At 43.7% G+C, this 23,160-nt stretch overlaps 1 protein-coding gene across 1 annotated transcript in view; it reads left to right on the forward strand.

Annotated features, from left to right (window-relative positions):
• The first annotated feature begins 21,888 nt into the window (after positions 1–21,888).
• Positions 21,889–23,160, forward strand: part of LOC132821193 (pneumococcal serine-rich repeat protein-like) — an 83,757-nt gene continuing 82,485 nt past the window's right edge. The window contains exon 1 of the mRNA XM_060833837.1: positions 21,889–22,027. Within this exon, the coding sequence (XP_060689820.1) occupies positions 21,963–22,027 (65 nt within the window). The 5' untranslated portion in view covers positions 21,889–21,962. The remainder of the gene's footprint in view (positions 22,028–23,160) is intronic.

A 23,160-nucleotide genomic window follows, 5' to 3' on the forward strand; every position in this document is an offset into this window, starting at 1 on the left:
TCTTTGTTGCATTGGGAGGGCTATGCTTCAAGGACAGTGGTTTGAGAAGTGGAGGAGATGTGCTGGAGGGCATCGTCAACCATGTGGGAGGGGAAATTATGATCTTGGAAGAAGGAGGCCATCTGAGATTTTCTAAGGTGGAATTGGGTCATCCTGGGAACAGATGCAGCAGAGGCGGAGGAATTGGGAACAAGGGATGGTGTTTTTACAGGAAGTAGGGTAGGAGGTGTTATAGTCTAGGTTGCTGTGGGATTTTTTGGGCTTGTAAGAGATGTCCATAGTTAGTCAGTTGCCAGAGGTAGAGATGGCGAGGTCCAGGAAGGGGAGGGAGGTATCCGAGATGGTCCAGATGAATTGGAGGTCAGGGTGAAAGGTGTTGGTGAAGTTGATGAACTGTTCAACCTCCTCGTGGGAGCATGATGTAGCGCCGATACAGTCATCAATGTAGCGGAGGAACTGGTGGAGGGTGGTGCCGGTGTAACTGCAGAAGATGGACTATTTCACATACTTGACAAAGAGGCAGGCATAGCTGGGGTCCATGCGGGTGCCCATGGCTGCCCCTTTGGTTTGGAGGGAGGATTGGAAGGAGAAGTTGTTCAGGGTGAGGAGCAGTTCGGCCAGGCAGATGACGGTGTTGGTGGAAGGGTACCGGCTGGTACCGTGTGAGAGGAAGAAACAAAGTGTTTGGAGACCTGCATTTTGGCATATGGATGTGTACAGGGACTAGGTGTGCATGGTGAAGATGAGGCGTTGGGGGCCAGGGAAACAAAAGTCTTGGAGGAGGTGAAGGGCAAGGTGGTGTCCTGAATGTAGGTGGGGAGTTCCTGGACTAAGGGGGACAGGACGATGTCAAGATATGCAGAGATGAGTTCAGTGGGATGATGGTTTAGGGATAGGAGGTCGAGGGTGCTGTAAGAGGAAGTGTCTGCGAGTTGCCACCTGGCTTCAGTGGTGTAGAGGTTGATGTGCCAAATTGCCACTGCACCCTCTCCACCCCTCCATTTTCTGCGGGTTTGATGGTGAGGTTGGGGTTGGAGCAGAGTGAGTGGAGGGCTGTACGTAGTGAGGGTGGGAGGTTGGAGTGGGTGAGGGGGGTGGACAGATTGAGGTGGTTGATGTCCTGGCGGCAGTTGGAAATGAAGTGGTCAAGGGCGGGTAATAGGCCTGCACAGGGTGTGCAGGTGGATGGGGTGCGTTGGAGGTGAGAGAAGGGGTCCTTGGTGGGTGAGCAGGAGTCTTGACTGAAAAAGTGGGCTCGGAGGTTGAGGGGGCGGAAGAAATTTTCAAGGTTGGAACATTTGTCAAACTCATTAATCTGGGAGCGTAGACGCATTAAGGTGAGGCTTTTGCTGAGGATGAAGCATTCAACCTCATTGAGGGGGAGGTCTGGGGGAAGGTGAACACATCGCAGGGCTGGGAACTGGGATCTGGGGTGAGGCTGAGCTCGTGTGGGTGTGGGTATCTGGAAGGCGATCGTGGAGATGGGTGTCTGGACGGTGATTGTGGAGGTGGGTGTCTGTACGGTGGTCACGGAGGTGGCTGTCTGGATGGTGATCGTGGAGGTGTGTGTCTTGGGACGGAAGTGACCTAATTGTTCACCCTGGCGATCTTGGAAATTCTCAGTTCCATTCTCCTGCATTCTCTCTTATTAATTAAGAACCTATCTATCTCTATCTTAAATAGACTCATTGACTTTAATTAAACATTAGAGTGATCAAAAGGCAATGTATCTGCCCATCCATACCTCCAATTCTATTCTGTTCTCTAGTCAGCATCTCTGATTAAAACTGTCTAATCACAACCTCTACATCCTTTTCGACTGTATATTGAGAAATGGGCTCTATCCCAAATCCTCACTATTTTGTCTTCAGATCAAAAGTCAGAAAGCTATGCTCTATCTAAAAGCCCTATATATAGTAATTCAATCTGAAGTATTGCTCCTAATTCTGGGTGCTCCACTAAAATGGGTCAAGAGAGGGATCTAAGATGGTGGCAATCTGAGAAGATCACACTGCAGAGCTTCGCATTGCAGCAGAAGCAGGACGGTCATTTAACCCACCCAACCCAGGTCATCAGGATTTCTTGTGGCATTGGAAAGATTGTGGAGCCCCAAGAAACATTTAAAAATTGACTTACCTGTATTTTCAGCTGTCCAGAAATGCCTAAAAAGGCAGGAGGACCATCTGAGGCCCAGTCTGCAGTTCAGTCTGCAGCAGCCTCAGAGCCGATTACTCTCCAGGACCTGGTGAACCAGCTCTCAAAATCTCGCGAGATGCTGGGGAAACAGATTGAAGAGAAGCTGGTTCCAGTCTCTCTAATGCTGCAGAAGCATGAGCAGCAGCTGGGAGACCTGGAGAAGAGGACAGATGAGGTGGAGCACAGGGTCACAGTGGTGGAAGCTGATGCCAGTTCATTCAAGGATGAGATCCAAGCCCTGAAGATGCAGGCTCATAATTTGTGTGACCAAGTGGATGATCTTGAAAACAGGGTCAGGAGAAAAAACGTTCGGATCATCGGTCTGCCTGAGGGTAAGGAAGGTGAGCGGCCTGCGGAATTTGTTGAAGATTGGCTTCCGAAATTCCTTGACTTGGAGACTGGCATGAGAGGATTGAAGATAGAGAGGGTTCACCAGGTCGCAGCACAGAGGTCAGGTCTGGGTCAACAACCTCGTCCTTTCATGGTGTGGTTCCATCATTACCGGGATAAGGAGAGAGTTATGAAGGCTTCCAGACTCCAGGGGAAGGATCCAAAGGCCCTAATTTACGAGGGGTCTAAGATCATACTTTTTCAGGACTTTTCAGCGGCGGTGATGCAGAAACGAAAATCGTATGATGGTGTCAAGAGAAGATTGAAGGAGCTTGGGATTCAGTACTCCCTGAGATATCCGGCAGTGCTTCGGACCACCTTAGATGAATCCATGCATCTCTTTGACACATCAGAGAAGGCAAGAGACATTGTGGACAAACTAACCTAATTTAACCAATTGTAGTATGTATAAATATTGTTGCTTGAGTATGTGTTTATCATTCTGTAAAAGAAATGGAGGAAATCCGGTTGGAGCTTTGTTTTTCCCCTTTTTTTTCCTCTATTGATAATAATTTGGTTCAAACTATGTCTGGTGGTGGTTAAGATGTACATTCTAAATTTCTAAGTTAGGACATACCAAAGGATGGGTAGGGTATTTATTCCCCTTTTTTTAAATAAATGAATGTTTTTTTATTCATATTGATATTCTATGAGGTGTTTATTCTTTTTAGCTTGTGCTTGTGATGTGGGTCTAACTCGGAGAAGTGAAGATGGTTGAGATGGTTAGATGCCTATTTATGGGCAGTTCAGGATGGGTAGTTGCCCCCTCTGGGCAAGAGGTGAGTTCCCCTACTCAGCACTATTGGCGCTTTATATGTTGGTTTGTTTTCTGGTTTTTGTTGTTTTTTATTTTTAATAATTTTGTATGCTTGTTAAATGTAGTGGTTTTAGTTTATGTAGTTTTTATTTTTGGTGGACTATGCAACACTAAGGCTCAGCAATTTGTGGTTCGGATTCCTCCTCGCTGGAATTTAAGTGTAATTGCAGAAGATTATGGCTAATGATTTGATTAATTGGTGTACCTGGAATACCAAGGGAAGTCACTCACCAATTAAGAGTAAGAAGATACTCTTGAGTCTTAGAAAGGAGAAGGTGGATATTGCTTTGTTATAGGAGATACATTTGGATGACAAGGAGCATCTGAAATTGCAGCAGAACGGCTTTGACCAAGTTTATTTTTCATCATTTAATATCAGAAGTAGGGGAGTGGCTATATTGGTTTGGAAAAATCTCTCATTTAAATTGTTGGAATGTGTTAAAGACACATACGAGAGGTTTGTAATTCTTAAAGCCTTGATAAACGGGGAAGGATATGGCATTTTAAACGTTTATTGTCCCCCAGCTCATCCTCTTAAATTCTTGGTAGATGCTTTTTCTAAACTGATAAGTCTCAAGTCTCGGCACATCATTATAGGGGGAGATTTTAACTGCCTCATGGACCCCACAGTAGACAGGTTGCCTAAAGGTCCCTCGATACCCTCTGCACAAACTAAACAGTTATTGGGTTTGTGTGGGGAATTAGGGTTGGTGGACGTCTGGAGGTGTCTCCACCCTACAGGTGGGGATTTCACGTTTTTCTCCAATCTGCATAGATGTCACACGAGGATTGATTTTTTTTCTGACCCCTGCGGTAACCCTGGATCTGGTGGCATCCTGTACGATTAGTAATATTGCCATCTCTGATCATGCTCCAGTGTACCTCATGGTTAAGATTAAGATTGTTACAGTGCATTCAAGGTACTGGTGAATGGACCCCTTTATTTTCATGGACAGCAAGTTTGTGAAGTATTTCTCTCGGGAATTTCGGACATTCCTAGACATCAACATAGGCTCGGTTGATATCTCATCTGTTCTCTGGGAACCTGCCAAAGCTTATGCCAGAGGGTTAGTTATTTCATATTCCACAAGTAGGAAGTGGCAGAAGGGTGAGCAGCAATGTCTCCTTGAAGCACGGTTGAAGGCAGCTGAGAAACTACAGAGGATTACGGCACTGTGGTCTACACTAAATTCCATGCTCACGCAAATGGCAAAGAAGGAGCTGGCCTTTGCAAAGCAAAGGTTGTACGAGCATGGTTTCAAGCCAGGCAAGTACTTCCTATACCTTGCCAGAAACAGAAGTGCCCCACAAACCATTACAGCGATTAGGGAAGGGTCTGGGAACCTAACATGTGATTCTCAAAAGATTAATGTGGCGTTCCAGAGATTCTACTCTAAGTTATATCAGTCTGAGAATTGGGAGGAGGGGCAGGCCAAAATGGAATCGTTTTTTTGAGATCTGAAGCTCCTGGGTGTGACTCCCGAACAACAGTCCTTTCTCAATGCCCCATTATCAGAGCAAGAAGTGCAGGAAGCTGTGAGGCAGCTTCAGAGTGGAAAGCTGCCCGGTCCTGATTGCCTTCCCAGTGAATTCTATAAGGAATTTATAAGTATACTGTCAGGCCCGATGCTGAATATGTTTAAAGGTTTATACAGTCATGTTTGTCTTCCACCATCTCTGAGAGAGGCCAATATTTCACTTATTCTTAAAAAAGGGAAGGATCCATACAGACCCATCTCGCTCTTAAATGTGGACTTTAAGATCCTCTCGAAGGCTCTCGCATTAAGGCTGGAGACTGTTATTATTATTAAAGAGGATCAGACAGGCTTCATAAAGGGTCGCAGATCCTCCAATAACGTTAGGAGGCTGCTTAACGTAATTCAAGCATGCCAACAGCAGTTAATACAGGGATTGGTGATTTCTTTAAATGCAGAGAAGGCATTTGACCGAGTTGAGTGGCCGTAACTTTTCTATACTCTAGACCGGTTTGGTCTGGGCGAAGTTTTCATAAGATGGGTAAAGGTTCTCTACAGCGTACCTCTCGCGGCGGTCATTACCAACAGTGTAAAATCAAGTAATTTTAATATTTCTAGGGGCAGCCGGCAGGACTGTCCTCTCTCACCATTACTTTTTACGTTGGTGATTGAACCGGTGGCAGAGGCCATTCGTGGGGATCTCAATATATCAGCTCCAGAAGTGGGGTCAAAATTACATAGGATCTCGCTGTATGCAGACAATGTTCTAGTTTTCTTGACAAATCCAGCAGTTTCAGTGCCTTGCCTGATACAATGCATTCACGCGTTTGGTGCTTTTTCAGGGTATATTCAGGGACCGTATTGTTGAAGAGGAGAGTGTGAAACGGACTGGTAAGCTAGAAGAGATACTTGTTAGGAAGGGAGATGTGTTGGACATTTTGAACAACTTGAGGACAGACAAGTCCCCCGGGCCTGACGGGATATATCCTAGGATTATGTGGGAAGCAAGAGAGGAAATTGCAGTACCGTTGGCAATGATCTTTTCGTCTTCACTGTCAACAGGGGTGGTACCAGGGGACTGGAGAGTAGCGAATGTTGTGCCTCTGTTCAAAAAAGGGAATAGGGATAGCCCCGGGAATTACAGCCAGTTAGTCTTACTTCTGTGGTAGGCAAAGTAATAGAAAGGGTACTGAGGGATAGGATTTATGAGTATCTGGAAAGACACTGCTTGATTAGGGACAGCCAGCACGGATTTGTGAAAGGTAGGTCTTGCCTTACAAGTCTTATTGAATTCTTTGAGGAGGTGACCAAGCATGTGGATGAGGGTAGAGCAGTGGATGTAGTGTACATGGATTTTAGTAAGGCATTTGATAAGGTTCTCCATGGTAGGCTTATGCGGAAAGTCAGGAGGCATGGGATAGAGGGAAATTTGGCCAATTGGATAGAAAACTGGCTAACTGGTTGAAGTCAGAGAGTGGTGGTAGATAGTAAATATTCAGCCTGGAGCCCAGTTACAAGTGGAGTTCCGCAGGGATCAGTTCTGGGTCCTCTGCCGTTTGTAATTTTTATTAATGACTTGGATGAGGGAGTCGAAGGGTGGGTCAGTAAATTTGCAGATGATATGAAGATTGGTGAAGTTGTGGACAGTGAGGAGGGCTGTTGTCGGCTGCAAAGGGACTTAGATATGATGCAGAGCTGGGCTGAGGAGTGGCAGATGGAGTTCAACCCTACCAAGTGTGAGGTTGTCCATTTTGGAAGAACAAAGAAGAATGCGGAATACAGGGTTAACGGTAGGGTTCTTAGTCAGGTGGAGGAACAGAGGGATCTTGGGGTCTATGTACATAGATCTTTGAAAGTTGCCACTCAGGTGGATAGAGCTTGTAAGAAGGCCTATGGTGTATTAGCCTTCATTAGCAGAGGGATTGAATTCAAGAGTTGTGAAGTGATGTTGCAGCTGTACAGGACTTTGGTTAGGCCACATTTGGAGTACTGTGTGCAGTTCTGGTCGCCTTACTTTAGGAAAGATGTGGAAGCTTTGGAGACGGTGCAGAGAAGATTTACCAGGATGTTGCCTGGAATGGAGAATAGGTCGTATGAGGACAGGTTGAGAGTTCTCGGCCTTTTCTCGTTGGAACGGCGAAGGATGAGGGGTGACTTGATAGAGGTTTATAAGATGATCAGAGGAATAGATAGAGTAGACAGTCAGAAACTTTTTCCCCGGGTACAACAGAGTGTTACAAGGGGACATAAATTTAAGGTGAAGGGTGGAAGGTATAGGGAAGATGTCAGGGGTGGGTTCTTTACCCAGAGAGTGGTGGAGGCATGGAATGCGCTGCCCGTGGCAGTGGTAGAGTCAGAATCATTGGCGACCTTTAAGCGGCAATTGGATAGGTACATGGATGGGTGCTTAATCTAGGATAGATGTTCGGCACAACATCGTGGGCTGAAGGGCCCGTTCTGTGCTGTATTGTTCTATGTTCTATGTTCTAAGATTAATTTTGCTAAATCAAAGGCTATGCCTATGGTTGGTCTTACAAAAGAGTTGGCCTTTGAGAGTGACTATAGATTCCATTTAGGTGGTCACAGAGGGGTTTTGTGTATTTGGGCATATTCATTACTCCAGTTCTGGATTGGCTGTTCAAAGCCAATTTTACTCAATTATTTGAAAAAATTAAGCAAGATCTCCAAAGATGGGAGGCACTTCCAGTCTCATGTTTGGGTCGGATAGCGTTTATTAAGATGAATATTCTCCCTCGTTTGCTCTACCCTATATGGATGCTCCCCCTGATTTTCAATAAACAAACACTCAGGAGACTGAACGGTTGGTTCAGCTTCTTTATCTGGCACCGTAAATGGCTCCTCATTAAATTAACCAAACTGCAGTTGCCGTACAGACTGGGAGGAGTAGACTTTCCGGACATTAAAAATTACCAATTAAGCTCGCTTTTGACCTACGTAAGTGATTGGGTTTGTAGGGACCCTCTTTCAATATGGCTAGATATCGCAGCCTCCCAGGCAAGGTGCCCCCTTACCAGTTTGCTGTTTTTGGACAAGGTAAGGACAGTTAGGGAATATTGCCATAACCCAATAGTCATCAATACTGTTAAAGCATGGGGGCCAATTCGGCAGAGGGAAGGTCACATTGGCAAAACATCTTTGTTTACACCTTTAATGAGTATGCTGGGCTTTCAACCGGGTATGATAGATTCAGGATTTAAACGTTGGGCAGCTAGGGGTATATCTTGCATGGGTGATTTATTTGAGGGAGATGTAATGATGTCCTTCGATCAGTTAATATGGAAGTACGAGTTACCTAATAGAGACCTCTTTCGTTTTTTTCAAGTTAGGGATTTTATTCAGAAAAAGACCATACCTTTGACTGATCCCTACAAATCTGACATAGAAAGAGGGGTACTAAGGGCTAAGAGTACACTCTCTGTCAGTACTTTATATCACCAATTGGGGGGTGCCACCTCAGATGAGTCTGATCAACTGCAAGATGTGGGAAAGAGAGCTGGGTGTTGAAGTTTCTTCAGAGGCATGGGAGGATATTTGGGAGAATGCAAGGAAGATATCAATTTGCAATAGGACCCATGCTTACAGTTGAAGGTTCTCCACAGTGTCCACTTAGCACCAGACCATTTGTCAAAATTTAAACCAGGGGTATCTTCAGCATGTCCCAAGTACAAGGTGTGCACGGGCACTCTTACCCATTGTCTTTGGTCTTGTGACAGGCTTCAAACATATTGGAGCGCTATGGTGGGTGCAATGGAGAGGATTTTAGGTGCAGGGGTGGAGAAGGACCCTATTTCATTCCTTTTGGGCCTACCCATTGTATTTCCTTCAGACTCGCATAAGAAAAACTTTTCAATATTCTTACATTCTGTGCAAGGAAGAATATCTTGCTAGGTTAGATATCCAAAAACCCCCAGGCCTGTCGGGTTGGCGGAAGATTGTTGTGGAGCATATTCCCCTGGATTTTCTCACAAATATGGTACACCACAAAACTGAGAATTTTTACAAGACATGGCAACCCTTTTTGAAATAACCGGACACAGAGTTATCTGCCACACTAACAAGGGCTTTTATATAGCCGTAGGGATTGTGTTTCATGTGTCCAATATCCAGGGAGGGGGAACTGTGAATGTATGAGTGTTTTGTTTGGCTGGGCTGAGTTATTACCATTTATTTGTTTGTTGTTAGGTATTTATTTAGTTAGTTAGTTAAATAGCTAGTTTAGGTTTATTTTTAAATGTTATACTTCTCTATATATGTTTATACATTGTGTAGGAGGGTGGGTTGGGGAATTTTTTTATTATTTGGTTTTAGTTTTGTACTATTTTTGTACTGTTTTGAATTGCATTCTTTTGTATTTGTTGTAATATTTAAAAATCTATTTTTTTCTTAACAAAAATATATTATATAAAAATGGGTGAAGAAGAATGAGGTTTTCTGGAATTTTTATTGAGGGATGACTGACATGAATAATGCGGAAAAGCTGGGGTTGTTTTCCCTGGACCTTAGAAGACCAACATGGGTTCGATAAGGGCATTTAAATTCATGAAAGTTTAAGCTATAAAAAGAAAGTGAAGGTGTTTCTAATAGTTAACAGATTGATAACAGAAATGACAGGTTTAAAAAGAAAACAGAACTCACTTGCTAAAAATAGATGAACCGTTGGGACTTGGCATGATTGTGTCTGATAGTGTGTTGGATACAGATTCAAGCTGAAAATGTGTTGCTGGAAAAGCGCAGCAGGTCAGGCAGCATCCAAGGAGCAGGAGAGTCGACGTTTCGGGCATGAGCCTTCTTCAGGAAGCCCTTCCTGAAGAAGGGGTCATGCTGAAATGTCGACTCTCCTGCTCCTTGGATGCTGCCTGACCTGCTGCGCTTTTCCAGCAAAACATTTTCAGCTCTGATCTCCAGCATCTGCAGTCCTCAGATTCAACGCTAGCATTCAACAGGAAAGGGATTGTTGTATCAAGTAGCATTTCTAAATGGGTTAATGTTGGATACTGCATTATGCAAATCTAATTACTTCATGATGGATTGAATGGGGATAAGGCAGAACATCTCAAAATGTAATGGAGTGCACATGCTTTCTCATAGACACAGTGACCATGTTTATCTGACTCACATAAGTTATTCTTGATTGCCATTATACAATAAATTGCTTCTTGTGGAAAATAAGAACCTCTTCTTGCTAAGACTCGTGAGTCATTGTTCCTGTACCACTGTAAAGCAAATAGACCCCTAGATCAGGTCAAGGAATGAGGAATGACAATATCTCACCGACCTCAAATATCATGCAGGTAAATATTTGAAGGTGAGGTAATTGCAGGGATACAGGAAAAGAGTGGTGAATGGAAGAAATTGCATTGTCTTTCAAAGAACCAGCACAGGTTTGATGGGTCAAATGGCCATCTGTGTGCTGTACTATTCTATGATGCTGAAATCAAAGGATGAATATCAAGTGCAGAATTTTCATCCAAGAATGGGGATGGGAGGATGGGTAAATTCACACTGCCCAGTCATTGTGCCAGTTTGATATTTACATTTTGATTGGCAGTGATTTTGTTCTAAATTGGGGATGGGGTGGGCTGCAGAGTGGAGGAGTATGTGTAGGGTGGGAGAGTGAATGGCCAGTTATTGTATCTAATGGGTTATTTCCAGCTGGTTGAAAATGAGTATGATTTCTTTTTGGAGATGCACAACTTATACATGTGATCAGGAACAGTCCAAGAAGAAGAAAGTAGAAAAACAGCAAGGAGCCACTTAGAGTCATAGAGATGTACAGCATGGAAACAGACCCTTCGGTCCAACCTGTCCATGCCGACCAGATATCCCAACCCAATCTACTCCCACCCACCAGCACCCAGCTCATATCCCTCCAATCCCTTCTTAATCATATACCCATTCAAATGCCTTTTAAATGTTGCAATTGTTCCAGCTCCCACCACTTCCTCTGGCAGTTCATTCCGCACACGTACCACCCAAAGGAAAATAACTTTGCCTGAATTGAGCTGAAGAATTTTATAATAATAAATCAATCAATCTGAAATAAAATAGCTTTTCTCATCAGCAATCTATCCAAGTGTCGAAAAAACCCATCTGGTTCACTAATGTCCTTCAATAGAGATGCTATCGTTTTCCAATCTGGCTTACTTATGTCTCCAAATCCACAACAGTGTGGTTGATGCTTAATTGCTATTCTAAGCAGGGTGGCATACCACTTAGTTGTATCAAATTGCCACAGATAAAACTGTTCATGTATCTGTGGATCTCCCTCCATTGCATGGGTAGTATTCAGTTCAAGAAAGCAATCAGGGACAGTCAATGTCTTGCCAATGATGTGCACATCCCAAGAATGAACCAAAGATAGTGCAAGAGATTTCCACAATGCAGAAGTCATCACCACTTGATTGGCCTATAATAGGGTGCACAGCTGAGAGGAACACCCATCCTTTGGTACTATTGCCAACGGGAGTGCACAGTTAATGGAGCAAGGAGTCAGTGTGTGCTTGGGCGGTGGGGTCAGCTGGGAGAGAATTGTGAGTCCACCAGGAAATGGGGGCCTTCGGGTACAAATTGTGAGCATGGCTGATAGCAATCTGGACATGGGATTAAAGTAATTAAACAAGACAAGTTTGGATGAGGATCAACAGATCAAGGGCAAAGGCTAGAGATATGGACAGAGGAGAGGAACAAGAGGCTGGAAGGCAACAAAGGTCATAACATTGACATCATGACTTCCTCCATAGAAAAAGGCATTTGTACCTGTGAGGGAGTTAGTTCTACAGGAGATGGTGTTTAACTAGGCCGATGGTAAATGAGATTTGTGCCTATGGTATCCATGCTGATCTCTTTGTGGTTTATCATGCTTGTCCATAGTTCTTAAAGCCACAATGATTTTGAACTTCTTCACTTTCTCCAAGGTTTTCCAGTGTCTCCACCACTCAATTCTTTAAACACTACCACCCTCACCTCTGTTGACCCCTCTAATGCAGTTAGTATTGAGCTGGGACAGTTCTTGCCCTGTGTCTGCCATTGCCTGTCATGGTGCCACCTCTTCTCCTGTAAGAGCGAAAGAGAAAGAAAAAGAGAGATCAGGAAATGTTGGTCTCTCTCACCAATGTCAATGAATCATTTTGATAAGAATCTATATGTGATCAGGTTACTGCATCCTCAGCGGTGCTGGGTCCCTGCATTTGAAAGCACATCAATAATTAACCATGTGTAGAACTCACAGACATTCTCAGGATTACCATGTTCCCTCAGGCTGCTCAGTGGGCGTATCTGCTGGTGGATGTCAAACTGGGCACAACACTGCACTCACCTTGTCAGAGTAAAGGAAGGTCATTCAAGCTTTTTAGCCACTGCACCCTAGTCCTACGCATGTCACTACAGCTCCTGACATTATCGCTCACCTCTGACCAAGTCTGTTCAGTTTGGCTGGGTGGAAATCTCCTGCCACATTCTGGAAACAAGACCCTGGTCTCTTGTACAATTGAGGTGAGGTGATGGTGCAGCGACCATATCACTGGACGAATCAATCCTGAAGAAGGCTCCTGCTTGAAATGTTGTCTGTCCTGCTTCTCGGATGCTGCCTGACCTGTTGCACCTTTTCCAGCTTCAGGCTTTATCAACCCCAGCAATCCAGAAGCCCAGGCTAATGTTTTGCGGGCATGGGGCTGAATGGCACCAAGGCAGATAGTGAATCTTGAATGTAATAAATATTTTGGATATAAAAAGGCTAGCCTGATGGCAACCACTATTCAATGTTACAAAGATACCCATGTTACTCATGTACTCTAAGATGGGAAATTTTTACCTGATTCTGTCTGCATGTCACAAACTCACAGAATTATTACGATGCACAAAGCGGCCATTCAGCCCATCATACTTACACCAGCTCTAGCAGCTTGGGCCAATCTCCTGCCTTTTCCCCATATCCCACAGCATTATTACTATTCAAAAATATCATCAAGGCCTCAATTCAGCTTGCCTTCATCACATTTCCACACAATGCATTCCATACCCTAACTACTCACTGTGTGAAAATATTTTTTTTTTCACATCACCCTTGTTATATTTGCACAGTCATGACCTCTGAAATAACCCCACCGAAGCCGGTCTCTGCCATGTCACCAAGTCACCTTTTATTTACATGAGGAAAGTCCTTGATTTTGGCACAGCCTTGTCAGAGTCAGCACATAGCGTCTCAGAATCAACGGCACTCTTCTTTTTATCTGTCAGCTAGGTTTCCTTGATTGGAACTCATATTCTATGAGGTACAGCCGGCTGATTTCATTACAATCGCTGTTAGGATTTGGAATGTGTTGCCTGGGAGAGTGGTGGAGGCAGATTTGTGATGATGCTATGGCTTTAAGAGGTGCATTTGGCCTTGGTTTATTTCACAAAGAATAGTCAAGACAGAAGCAACAAGCAGTCTGCTTCAAAGTCAATAAAGTAGACAGGTTGTGAGGACTTGGTTTTTTTTGCTCTCAATTCATAACAATAAAAGCAGCCTGAATGGGTGAAGGTGAAGCTCCAAGCAGAACCAGTATTTTGTTTCCAGTTTTTTGCTTTTGTAGCAGTTTTTGGGACATTGAAGCTGGGTTTGGAAGCTGCAGCACACCTCTCCCTGCTACTCCCTCTCTCAAAGTTTTCTCTTGGTGTTTTTCCTCCTGGACTGGAGAATTGCATGCAAGACAATCTACTTGACTGAATTTGCCTTTTTACTGAAGATGTGTTTATGGGATGTTGGAACAGTTACTGTTTAGTAATTTAATAATCTATTATTCTGTTAAGTTTTCCAGTAGAGTTAAGTTATTCCAGTTTATTCTTTCTTTTGTTGTATTTTAACTGTAGTGCATGAATAAAGTGTATTTTGCTTCAAGACTGGTGTTTTGACCAATTGAATTGCATCTGGAACACAACGCTGAGCATTTGCTTTAAAGGAAGAAAAGGTTTGGGTCTAGGCTATCTTTATAATATATTTTGAGGAGATTTGGTTTGCCCCATAACAAGTTCCATTGGAAATTCAAAACGAGCTGGATATATATTTTAAAGTGTGGGAAAAGAACTTCTATCCTGCCGACCCACAATAGGTCCACAAAAGTAAAATTGGCCAAACTGTACCAAAAACACCCAGAATGCCTCAGCAGGGACCAACTGGGCAGACACGCAAAACTAGGCAGCACTCGCAGACAAGGGAATACACTTCAAGCTCCCACTAACAATGACAGAGCATCACAGATATCCCAAAGCCCCAAGGGTAGTTTCACAACCCAGCAATACCAAAGCCACACAAAGAACAGGTCAGACAGAGAGGCACTAGCAAGAATGCTACTCCCAGGACACGACAATGGAAGGACCTCACCACTTCAGAGGAGACATTAGCACCTCCCTGCAAAGAGGAATGGAAGCTCCGGACCCATCAATACTGTCAGGAGGTTGCTTTGTGTAGAGAATTAGGACATCCCTCCAATAACTGTTTTCCAATTAGCATCATTGTAACTAGATTACTCCATTTTCAGATACATTCCTGATACATTGTATTTTCCCCACTTCTAATTAGCCTCATTGTACAGGATTATTATTAAAACTGGCTTCTTCCTCAGCTGGAGGAAGAGAAATTCTGATCTCCTGCACAGACTGTCAGTTCTGTGTCAGCCTTGTCAATTGCTCTTCCAGCCATATCGCTTGTAATAGACAGCACGTCAATTTCACCCGATCTGGTTTGTGTGGTCTCTGCTTCATTGGGCAAATTTCTCTGACAGAAGCTGATGAAGTTAGAGGTCTAAGGAGATAGGGCTGAACAATGGGAGTGGCTGGGTAGCTCTTTTGGGAAACGGCCCAGACACAATGGCTCAAATGACTTCATTCTGCACTGTAAAGTTCTGTGATTCTATAGTCGTTGCCTCTTGCCACCCTCTCACTACAATCTAGTAGCCAGCCAATGATAGGGTCAAATTGGAGTCAGAGCAGGAGTATTAAAATGAGTCCTAGAGTTCAAATTTCCCCAAGTGTTACCTGTCATACCTCCAAATTAGGCCCAGAATTGAAGTGTCTCTGCTACCACCAACAGGCTTCTAAACCCACCTTGAAGCCAGCGGATAGTGATAAAAGTCACAGACTGTGGCTGCAGCACCCCATTCCCCGTCCTTTCCTACTGTAGAGATGGAACCTACATGCTGCTCCCAGTTTGAAATTCTCTGCTGTTAGAAATCACAAAATCTCTGCAAGAAACAAATCTGGGATTTCTTTTCTACTCTTTTATGGGACATGGGTATGACTGACAGGGCTAACATTTATTGCTTGTCCCTAGTTGCCCCTTGAGAAGGTGGTGATGAGCAGCCTTCTTGAACTGCAGCAGTCCATGTGCTGTAGGTTAACCCATAATACTCATAGGAAAGCATTCCATGACAGTGACCCAGCAGGAGGTTCTGCAGCATGCATCTTCAATACTATTGCTGGAATGTTGTCAAGGCCCCTAGTCTTTGAAATATCCAGTGCCCCCAAACATTTCTTGATATCATGTTGAGTGAATCAAATTCACTGTTTCAGCAATGGTCTTGCCTTCACTGTTTGATTATTCCCAGATCATTTCCTGGAGATCCTGCTGCATGGATCTGCGGGACTGACAGAAGGAAGATTGGAGAATGGCTAATGTTCTTTCTTTGTTTAAGAAGGACAACAGAGATAATGTAGGAAATTATAGGCTGGTGAGCCTTCCATTAGTATAAAGGAAATTACTGGAGAAGACTCTTAGGGACTGGACTTACTTGCATTTGGAAAAGAATGGACTGATTAGAGATAGTCAGCATGGCTTTGTGTGGGGTAATTCCTGTCTCACAAACTTGATTGGGTTTTTGAGGAAGTGATGAAGATGTGTGAAGAGGGAAGGGCAATGGATATTGTCTACATGGACTTTATTAAAATATTTGACAAAATTAATCATGGGAGATCGGTCCAGAAGATCATATCACATGGAATCCATGGTAAGTTGGTAAATTAGATACAAAATTGGCTTGGTCAGAGGATCTTGTGGAGTGGTGCTTTTCTGACTGGGTCAGTGATGGGACCTCTGTCTTTTATAATACATATAAATGATTTAGATGAAAATGTAGGATGCTTGGTCAGTAAGTTTGCAGATGACATGAACATTGGTGGAGTTGTGGGTGGTGAGGAGGTTTATCAAAGGATACAGCAGGATATAGATCAGTTGGAACTTTGGGCAGGGAAATAACAAATGGAGTTTAATTCAGAAAAGTGTGAGATGTTGCATTTTGGGAATATAAAACATTGAGTATAAATGCTGACAAGTCATGGGTGCAACTCTATAAAATTTTAGTTGGTCCACATTTGGAGTATTGCATGCAACACACTCCAGGAAGGATCTGGGGGCTTTGGAGAAGGGGTTTACCAGGATGTTTCCTGGATTGGAGTGTGGTAGTAATAAGGAGAGGCTGGACAAACTTGCACTGTTTTCGCTAGAACATTGGAAGCTGAGAGGCGACCTGGTAAAAGTATACCAAATGATGAAAGGCATGGACAAGGTGGATATTGGAGTCTTTTGCCTTGAGTGGAAATGTTAAAATCTAGGGGACATAAGTTTAAAGTGAGAGGGTAAGTTTAAAACAAAGATTTTTTTTTCCCACAGAGGTGTGTGTTGCCAGAGAAGGTGATCGAAACAGATATGAAAGGAATGTGTAAAAGGCATTTAGACATGCCCACGAACAGGCAGGGAATGCAGGGATCTGGACTATTTGCAGGCCTATGGGATTAGTTTGGAATGACATCAAGATTGGCACAGACATGGTGGACCGAAGGGCCTGTCCCTGTGCTGTACTGTTCTATGCTTTCCTTGAAGCATAGGAGGCTGAGGGGGGATCTGACTGAGATGTACAAAATTTGACAGGCATACACAGAGTAGATTGTGAGAACCTTTTCCCTATCACAGATGTGTCTAAGACAAGAAGGCAAAAGTTTAAGGTAAGGTGACTTAGAGGTCATCTGAGAATGAGCATTTCACTCAGAGGGTGGTAGAAATATGGATGTGTTGTCATACACTTGCAACACTTAAGAAGCATATGCATGAGCACTTAAAATGCCAGCGCATAGTCGGCTATGGACCAAGTGCAGGTACATGGGATAAGTGCCATTTACTGTTTGTTGGTTGACGTAGATATTGTTGGAGAAACTGAGGACTGCAGATGCTGGAGGTCAGAGCTGAAAATGTGTTGCTGGAAAAGCGCAGCAGGTCAGGCAGTATCCAAGGAGCAGGAGAATCGATGTTTCAGGTTTCCTGAAGAAGGGCTCATGCCCGAAATGTCGATTCTCCTGCTCCTTGGATACTGCCTGACCTGTTGCGCTTTTCTAGCAACACATTTTCAGCATAGATATTGTAGGCCAAAGGGCCTGTTTCTATGCTGTATAATTCTATGAGTTTGTCAAACATCTCTGAAAGTTCAAATATATTACATCCACTGCATGTCTTTTTCTTTGGTACTGTACAGCTATGCTTGGATAATCCCTCAGGATCAATGATGACTTGCTTCCACTCCAGGTTATTGAGATCTGGGATAGCTGAAAAACGCAATGGGTGATCTGCAGATTGCTTCATGTGGGGCAGGTGAAGTTGAAGCGATGTGCCTGCTTATACCTAAGATTGGCCTCAACAAGTAGCTGTGAAGATATCCTTGGTCCCTCTATTGGGAAACATCATGGTTGACTTGACAAAAAATGACCAGGATCCAATCAAGCATAACCTCAAAGCTTTTTCAGGCTGTAAATTTCACTAGTTTCCTAGTTTGGAAATAAAACCAGTCTGACTCTAGACTTAGATGTCAATAGACTTGAAACAGGGCCTCACTCCTAAAATTCATTGTCTGACCTGAGGAGTCACCTTTATTCTGATAAAACACGAAGTATCTCAGGGCAGTGACTTGAAAGAAGTTCTGGGATTTACATATTAATCAAAAGAAACCTGCACCACCATTCTAACTGATTAAAGACTTAATAACCATCCAGGTTTGTTCAATATATTCACATAAGTTGCATGACCCTTTGATCTTTTACTTATGAATTCAGTGTCTGATATATTCTCTCTCACTAGCTGCCTGAGGAAGGACCAGGGCTTCGAAAGCTTGCGGTTTCAAATAAACCTGTTGGACTATAACCCGGTGTTGGTGATTTTTGACTTTGTATGTCTGAAGACAGTGGTATGATATAAAACCCTCACCCTGAGGAACAAATAAAGGGTAGAAAGATCTCAGGAAAACCAATGATTGTGGATGTGAACAGAATGCACAATGTCTTCTGTACAGTCAAGACAATCCACAATTGATAACAACATTGCTGGAAAAACTCAGCAGATGTGACAGCATCTGTGGAAACAAAGCAGAGTTAATCTTTGAGTCCAGTGACTCTCTGAAGAACCATTTCGATATAAGTTGTCACTTGTCATTTTGAGCATCTAAGGATGAGCAGGCAGGGTGTGGGGTTAAGCAAAGTGGAGGTGACAAACAGTGTGTGTGGTTCCTATCCCAGATGGGTGAATCTTGGCACTGCCTTGTCTTTGTGTGAGGAAGACTGGGGTCAAGGTTCCCACCGCCTCTCTGTCATCATGTCTTCAGAACAAGGACCAGTAGATAGAGAGATGGAGTGGAGGTTTGTGCGGATCTCCAGTAGACCTTGTGGATGCTGGGCCTGCCTCTCTATGGCAGCTACCAACCTGTCCATAGAGGCAGCCAGATGGTTGCATGATTTTCTGCACTGTTGCACTTCCAAGGCAGTAAGTGCCATTGCATCTCAGATGCACGTCTCCTGCTCCCTATTCCTCGCTGTGTTTATGGATGAAGTCTGTTACTGTTGACACCACAGGGTCCTTTCTTGCCTTGGTCTGAGCAGGTGCCTGGTCTCTAGTAGCTGTCCATGTGCCAGTGACCTTTGTCTGTGACCCAGTTATGGAGCTGTGGATAAGAGGTGTTCACCAGCTCATGCTCCCTAACCTTCCAACCCAGAGACTCCCATGGATGTGATCTCGGCACCTGGGCTGGTGGGGGCTGCAGGAGGAAACCTTGAAGGCGCCCTGTCTGAGGCTCAGTCCTGTCATCCTCAGAAGGTGAGGAGGTGGATTCTGGAGCAGCTGAGAGAGAAGAGAGAGAGTGACCATGGTCAGAAATGGTGCTAACTGATTGAGAGTGATGGCAGGACTAATGTGAGCGTTGAGTGGTACTTACTCATTTGGCTGAAGATGGATGGCTTGATCCCCCCACAGGAGCTATCCCAGTCTTCTTCTGTGACAGCCGGGATTCTTCAAAGAATCAGAGATTTATCAAGTCGTAAAGCACAGAAAAGACCATTCAGCCCATCGCATCTGCACTAACCTATCTATATTAGCCCACTTTCTAGCTCTTAGGCCTACAGCCTTGAATGCAAAGACATTTCAAGGGCTATTTAAAGATTAGGATGTTTTCTGTCTCCCAGTCAGTGCATTCCAGAAACCTAACACCCTCTGGGTAGAAAAGCTATCCTTCATTAGCACCCAGCCCCCTGCCCTCAACCTCTTGCCTTTCACCTTAAAATCATGCTTTCTTGTTATTTACCCTTCAACCAAGTGGAACAGCTACTTTCTCTCCATTCTGTCTATGCCCTTTGGATCTTATGCACAGGTTCCCCCTCAGCTTCCCCTGATATGAAGGAAACAGGTTGAGCCTCTCTTCCTAATGAAAATACACCATCCCAGGAAACATCCAGGTGATTGTCCTCTGCACGGTCTCCAGTAAACTCAGATCCTCCCATACTCAATTGCTTCAATAGTGTCAGAGCTTGTTTTGGTCTCTTTATCAAAGAAAGATATTGCTATAGATGGATAGACAGAGTGCAACAAAATTTCACCAGCCTTGTTCCCAATAAGGCCAGGTTGTATAATGCAGAGAGATCAGGCAAAATGGGCCATTTTCTCCACAAGAAATGAAAGGTAATCTCATTGAAACTTACAAAATACTTAAATGGAAAGAAGGTGTAGATTCAGGGAAGATGTTTCACCTGCTGGAGGAGCTGAAAATGTGTTGCTGGTTAAAGCGCAGCAGGTCAGGCAGCATCCAAGGAACAGGAAATTCGACATTTCGGGCATAAGCCCTTCATTCCTGATGAAGGGCTTATGCCCGAAACGTTGAATTTCCTGTTCCTTGGATGCTGCCTGACCTGCTGCGCTTTAACCAGCAACACATTTTCAGCTCTGATCTCCAGAATCTGCAGACCTCACTTTCTCCACCTGCTGGAGGAGTCTAGAAATGGGCTTACAATTAAAAATAAAGGCAATGTCATTTAGGACTGAGAAAACGGGATTTTTTTTCCACCCGAAGGCTGTGGAAGCTCAGTCTTTAAGTACGTTTAATGTAAAAGTGGATCAATTTTTGATGATCAATAGCACAAAGGGTTATGTATATAGTGTAGGTAAAGTGCATTGAAGTGTTCAATTAACCATAATGGTTTTAAATGGTGTAGTAGACTCAACAGGGTGAAGGGCCTATTCCTGTTCTTCGGCAGAGATTTGCCTGCACATCCAAACACCTCATCTACTGTGTCATTGCTCTTGATGTGATCTCTTCTACATTGGGGAGACAGGATGCCAACTCACGGAATGTTTTAGGGATCATCTCTGGGACACATGCACTGAACAACCCCATCGCCCTGTGGCTGACCACTTCAACTCCTCCTCCTACTCCACTAAGGACATGCAAATCCTGGGTTTCCTACACCAGCAAAACCAAACCACCTGAAGCCTGGAGGAAGAATGCCTCATCTTCCGCATTAGGATCATTTAACCACACAGCATCAACATTGACTTCACTAGTTTTCTAATCGATCCTCCCCCCACCTCATCCCAGGTCCAATCCTCCAACTCGGCAATGCCCTCTTGACCTATCCTACCTGTCCATCTTCCTTCCCAGCTATCCACTCCGCCCTCCCCTCCAATTGATCACTATCAGTCCCCCAGCTGCATCTACCTATTGCTTTCCCAGCTACCTTCATCACCAGCCCCACCCTCATATTTATCTCTCAGCCTCCTTTTGACCACCGCCCCCACCCCATCCCTGATGAAGGGCTTATGCCCAAAACATCGAGTCTCCTGCTCCTCGGATGCTGCCTGACTCGGATGTGCTTTTCCAGTTCCACATGTTTTGACTCTGAATTTCCAGCATCTGCCGTCCTCACTTTCTCCTGTTCTCCATGTCCAAATACATTGTAAGTCGACCCACAGCACATGAACTGCAGAGGTTCAACAAGGCAACTCCCCACTAACTTCTCAAGGGCACCTAGACATGAGCAGTTACCGCTGGCCCAGCTAGTGACGCCCAGGTACCACAAGAGAATGTAACAAAAAGTTCTAGGTGGTAGATGTTCTGGGTTTGGAAGGTGCTGTCAGAGGAGGCTTGGTAAGTTACTGCAGTATGTCTTGCAGCTGGTACACATTACTGCTGCTGTGCATCGATGGTGAAGTTACACACAATCCAGCAACTTCAGAGCAAGAGCAGGAATCCGGTTAAAGGTGTGTGTCCAAAAGTTACCCCTGATTGCACAACTGAGTTTTCAAAAACTCCTGATTGCCTGAAAGGTAGTCAGTTTTTACAATCAAATTGTCTGTTTTCATCTCTGCCTCTGTGTATACCTGGAAATGAAATGGAGTTTTGTTAAATCTTCACTGCATAGCTGAAATCTAGGAAATCAAGTCACCATGTGAAATAAAAACAGAAACCACTGGAGGAACTCAGCAGGGCTGGCAGAATCTGTAGGGAGAGAAACAAAGTTAGCGTGTCAAATCCAAAATGACTTTCTCGATGTGGTGTGAAGGCTGATACAGAACCTGTGACAGTGCAGAAAATGCAGAGTCAATACCTTGGCTATGGGAAAATGAAACTGGTTTGTCTTCTTGTCAATATGATTAGCACATGCAGGATGTGAAACCTCATCGTCATTTATCTCATCATGCATTAAATAATTTCAGTAAAACATCGCTGGAAGAGATAAGATTTTTCACATGAAACACTGACTGAATTGTGAGAAGTCAGTGAATGGGACGGTTTCATGATGGAGACAAGAGAGAATTTCTACTTTCTTTTAATAACAGCCATTTTCAGTAAGTCTGCAAATAGATGTTTCAGTTCATCATTATGTACTAAATTTCTAATTGATGTTATATTATTTTAATATTTATCTTGTAACACTTTGGGGTGAGATACCAAAACAGGAGAGTTAGAAGCAGAAGATAAATCCGTGGAGTGAAAGCGACTCAGTTATCAGAGAGAAAACTTTCTGGTTTAATTGTCTGTGAACAGGATTTTAAAAAGATCATAAAATTGTGAAAAAAAAGTTTTGGAAGATATCCAAATATTGATACAAAGTGAAAAGAAGGTATTCAAGATCATGAGGGGATATGTACAGAATGTTGTGGTTCTGCTCGCCGAGCTGGAAGTTTTTGCTGCAAACGTTTCGTTCCCTGGCTAGGGAACATCATCATTCCCTAGCCAGGGAACGAAACGTTTGCAGCAAAAACTTCCAGCTCGGCGAGCAGAACCACAACAACGGATACCCGAGCTACAAATCTTCAATCAGATTTTAAATATGTACAGAATATTTTGGGAGACACCGTTCCCACTTCTTAAAATAATTGAGAACAGGATGGCACAGATTTAAAACAATAATAAAAGTAATATGGGAACATGAAACTTTCCGCATAGTGACTTGTCAGGGTCTGGAGTGTGCTGGCTGTGAGTGTGGTTGAAGCAGGTTTAATTGAAGCATTCTGAAAGAAATTAGATTGTTACCTGAACAGGAAGAAAGTTAGGACTAAAGTCAGGAGAATAGCATTAGGAGAATAGCAATTGTTCACTCAGAGAGCTGTGACAAACAGAATGGGCTGCATGGCCTCCTGCTGCACTGAGTGATTTTATGAAGAGATGAGAACGATTAAGATGGAGCTATTGAAATAGCACCAGAAAACTTGGTGTCACTAAAGGCAATAGTATTGATAAGGAGGTAGTCTTATGCACAACTACAAGTAGTTGAAGAACTCCCACAATGAGTGTAAAACAAGTTTTTTAAAAAATGTACTCGGTGCTGGCGTTCATGTTTTTTTGGCTACGTTTCAATTTTGTCAAGTTTCATGGAAGGGTTCTCCCAACAGGTTCAGTGAGGTTTCTTGTTATTTCATCCCAAACTCAGCTCATTACCCACCCAATGGTGATGCTCTTATCCAATGTTAGCCTGATT

Source organism: Hemiscyllium ocellatum, chromosome 12, assembly GCF_020745735.1.
Source record: "Hemiscyllium ocellatum isolate sHemOce1 chromosome 12, sHemOce1.pat.X.cur, whole genome shotgun sequence".
Lineage (NCBI taxonomy): Eukaryota > Metazoa > Chordata > Chondrichthyes > Orectolobiformes > Hemiscylliidae > Hemiscyllium > Hemiscyllium ocellatum.